The sequence below is a fragment of the Haliotis cracherodii genome, unplaced genomic scaffold (assembly GCF_022045235.1).
Source record: "Haliotis cracherodii isolate W230 unplaced genomic scaffold, xgHalCrac1.p SCAF_11, whole genome shotgun sequence".
NCBI classification, from domain to species: domain Eukaryota; kingdom Metazoa; phylum Mollusca; class Gastropoda; order Lepetellida; family Haliotidae; genus Haliotis; species Haliotis cracherodii.
Window position 1 is genome coordinate 3,860,183 of NW_027266266.1, and position 3,587 is coordinate 3,863,769.

A 3,587-nucleotide genomic window follows, 5' to 3' on the forward strand; every position below is an offset into this window, starting at 1 on the left:
GAAAGACTGGTATCTCACGTTCGACAGACCCTAAAGTTTTCAATACTTTTTGGAAAGCTAAATCTTATTTCGGCTCTGATTCCGGTTCCGCAATTTAGAGTTATTTTGTTGGATTATGTTTTGTAACTCAGACTCCCAGACTTATGTTCTGATAAAGACGCATTGACGTATTGTCTACTTCATTATATCACTGTTTCGATTGAGTTAAACTCTAAGGTGTTGCTTAAGTCGATGTCATGACATGTTTATATTCGACTCAATCGGGTTTGTTGTTTTTTCAGAAAAGGATGTGCAGATGTGTGATCATGTGTAGGTCTACTCATCATAGAGTCCACATATTTCTGAAAAAAAACGCTGCGTGTTTAGTTGAATGTCTGTATTAAAATTAATTATAAACGTCGCACATATACAAGAATAGAGCTGAATCCACATTGTCCTTGGTCGTCTGGTCATTGTGGAGATACGTCAGACTGAATTGTCTCCCTTGGACACACCCAATTCAGAATAGTGACGTAATGGCTCTAGGTGACATCTCCAACTCGGGTATAGTTCGAGTTCGGATGATTTTTACGTCTGATGTGTACTACACCAACCAGAGTCAGGGACACAACGAGGAACGCACCAATCAGGTAGAGTTTTACATATTGACACAGTTGGTTGCTATAGATGTACGCTATAGTGAATCCCATCGCTTGAAACATCCTGAGATTACCGAAGGCAGGCCCTTGTTTGTGCGCAAACACAACACCTATAAGAGCTGTAAAGAGAGATAAGTTGTTCTATATACTGATGTCGTGACCGATTGACTATTGTCATGTGAAAATATTTTCATTTGGGTAGTATACACGTTACCAGTGTTTGTACAGAATTTCAGTGCCAAATTCAAGACCTTCACACACACACACACACACACACAAACACACACACGCACGCACACACGCACAAACACGCGCGCGCACGCACGCACGCACACACACACACGCACGCACACACACACACACACACACCGTCGTTACAGTGTTCCAACCTGGCGCCGTTAACCCAGCCAATTTTGATGATACACGTTTTTAGCATTTGGTAAAGACTTTGTACCTTCTTCGTCTTTGGAAAAGAATCTGGTCGGTATTAGTGTGGAAAATATTGAATAACGATCCAAGAAAATCAAAACAATTACCAGCGCTCTGTGTTTGCCAGACAGCGTCAGCCATACCCCATAGCCCTGGAACCACAAAAAACATCACCTTGTTGCTAGGCGACGGATGCCAAAGTAACATGGTTATGATTAGAGCGATGTTCATCACAGCCGCAAAAAGGAAGAGGACACCGCGGCCGACGTATCGACACAGCCAGCCTACGATGGGGGAGCCGATGGTGTTACACACCCCGAAGCAGATCATCGTGTACCCGACCCAGTCGATGCCAAGAGAACACGTCACGAACGACTGAAACAAAAGTTGAATATTTTAAGAAGAAACGTGTCTCCAATTCCACCCTCAATTACCCAGTTACCCAAATGCCGCCGTGATGAAGCTAGATCATTGTTGACAGCGGCTAATGCGCTACTGACTCAGTTAAGCATTCGGCACATACCTGGAGCACATACAGCTTGATACAAAAAGCAGCGTGCCGGGCAGCCAGGGTACGATGACACGACGTCAACAACAACGTCTACAACCCTGACAACCCGATCCACTTAGTCGTCCTGTACGCCCTTTACTGCTAGAGACCCAGAAGCCAAAAGTGATCCCGCCTTTAACCTCCCAGACAGAGTAGCGTTTAAATTGTAAACAAGTAAACAAAAGGTTACCCAAAGATAACTGTGTTAGGGGCATAATATAGAGCACATGTGAAGTCCATGGTTGTCATTAAGACATATTACAATCTGTATGGATAACAAGTTCTGTATTATGTTTTTTAAGGATGAGTCGGGGCCACGTCTTGCCTATGAAGGATAAAAATACATAGCCGTGCAACGTTGAACACGATGAGGGAGCAAGAAGTTGGCATGGAACTGATTACATTATCCTTTGATTAGTTAAACACTGTCAGTAAATAGTGGAGTGGGAGTGAGTGAGTATGGTTTACGCCGTTTTTCAGCAATATTCCAGCAATATCACGGCGGGGGACACCAGAAATGGGCTCCACACATTGTACCCATGTCGGGAATCGAACCCGGCTCTTCGGCGTGACGAGCGAACGCTTTAACCACTAGGCTACCCGACCGCCCCGTTAAATAGTGGAAGACACGAAATCTGGGTCTCTACCAAATGTCTCAGGAATTTGCTGACAAAGGTGGCGCTTCATTTCAAAGGTTCGTGTTACAGAAAATATGTCTTTATGTTGCAAATGTTTCAATAGTTAAGACACTAGTCCCCTTGCACCCACCTTTGTATATTCAGCAAACAGAACCACCTGCTCCATGCCTGTGTAGAGACAGAATGGCACCAGCAACACCATGTTCAGGTCGGTCACAAGAAGACGCAGTGTTGACGTCAGAAGTGTCATGGCGCCCGTATCCCTCTCAGATCCACGGGATTTGATTGGCTTCAGGAAGAGTACAGTTATAACAAGTCCAGCCACAACACAACCGAGATAGATCGTCAGTAAAACATACACCGTCGTGTCGTCTGGTTTGTTTGATATCGGTGACGTCTGGTTCGAAAATGGCGGGAGATTCACAGGACAGTCGTCTGCTCCGCAATGAGTTACATCATCGATTGTGATGTTATTATTAACATCACGAAAAACAAGGGAGCTAATGAGATTACCCCATATCTGAGTGCTCTGGAACGCCATGCAAAAAATTCCAAAAAATCTACTGACCACAGAATCTATTTTTTCACCTGTAACATCGGAATAATCAAGAGCAGAGGTAGTCACGTATACACCTTGAGCGGTCCATAGGAGTCCAGTTCCTAAACCGATAATTATGGAGCCTGGAATCAAGGAATAGGTCTTCGGGTAATAGTTGGAACCGACAAACACACAGAAACATATCCAGGATATAATCAGAGCTCCTTTGCATCCGGTGAATTTGATGATGGCGGGAGCAAGGATGCACGTGATGAGGCCACTTCCGGTTATGGCGGCTAAAGAGTAGATTCCGAGATCGAGATTGAGACTTGCTTCCAGGTTCTGTAATCCTGAGTACGCTGTAAACGTGAACATCCAGACAACACATAGCGCGGTTAGGTTCTGTCGGACTGTCCTTATTGTCGTCTGCCGTTCGGCGTCTCGGCTGTTTGGAATAAGGCTTGTCTTTTCTGAATTTACTGGCGGCGCCATAACGCCTTTGGGAACTGTCTCTCCACACCAAAACCTGGGTAGGGGTGGTTGTTTGCGCTTTCACGAGTGAACTGAAAGGTGAAATCTAAATGAGATAATCTATATTTGTTTTTCATTTTCATGAAAGTATGCATTTGATAATTGGATTTGATAAAAAAAATGACAAAACGTTACTAGGATGAAACCAGAAGCTGAAACACTTCCAACTTATGACACAGAACATAATAATGATACCCGTATCTAATACATCGCCATCGAACATCCATCTCGTTTTGTTTCAGTTTTAGCCACGATCAAACCTG

General features: G+C 44.1%; 1 protein-coding gene across 1 annotated transcript; it reads right to left on the reverse strand.

The window, feature by feature from the left end:
- Window positions 1–402: 402 nt before the first annotated feature.
- On the reverse strand, window positions 403–3,305 carry LOC139455248 (protein unc-93 homolog A-like). The gene is made up of 3 exons (XM_071236798.1): window positions 2,386–3,305; window positions 1,175–1,442; window positions 403–757 (listed from the first exon to the last, which is right to left on the reverse strand). The coding sequence occupies exons 1-3, from the start codon at window positions 3,283–3,285 to the stop codon at window positions 522–524; spliced, it is 1,404 nt and encodes a 467-aa protein (XP_071092899.1). The 5' UTR covers window positions 3,286–3,305; the 3' UTR covers window positions 403–521.
- Window positions 3,306–3,587: the final 282 nt, after the last annotated feature.

What these genes read in the sequence shown, in the direction of transcription:
- LOC139455248 (XM_071236798.1), bottom strand. Translation starts at nt 3,285, where the DNA reads ATGGCGCCGCCAGTAAATTCAGAAAAGACAAGCCTTATTCCAAACAGC. An exon ending in TGTTTGCTGAATATACAAAG is followed by an intron (nt 1,443 to 2,385) that starts GTGGGTGCAAGG and finishes CTTTTGTTTCAG; the next exon opens with TCGTTCGTGACGTGTTCTCT. An exon ending in CTGGCAAACACAGAGCGCTG is followed by an intron (nt 758 to 1,174) that starts GTAATTGTTTTG and finishes CTCTCTTTACAG; the next exon opens with CTCTTATAGGTGTTGTGTTT.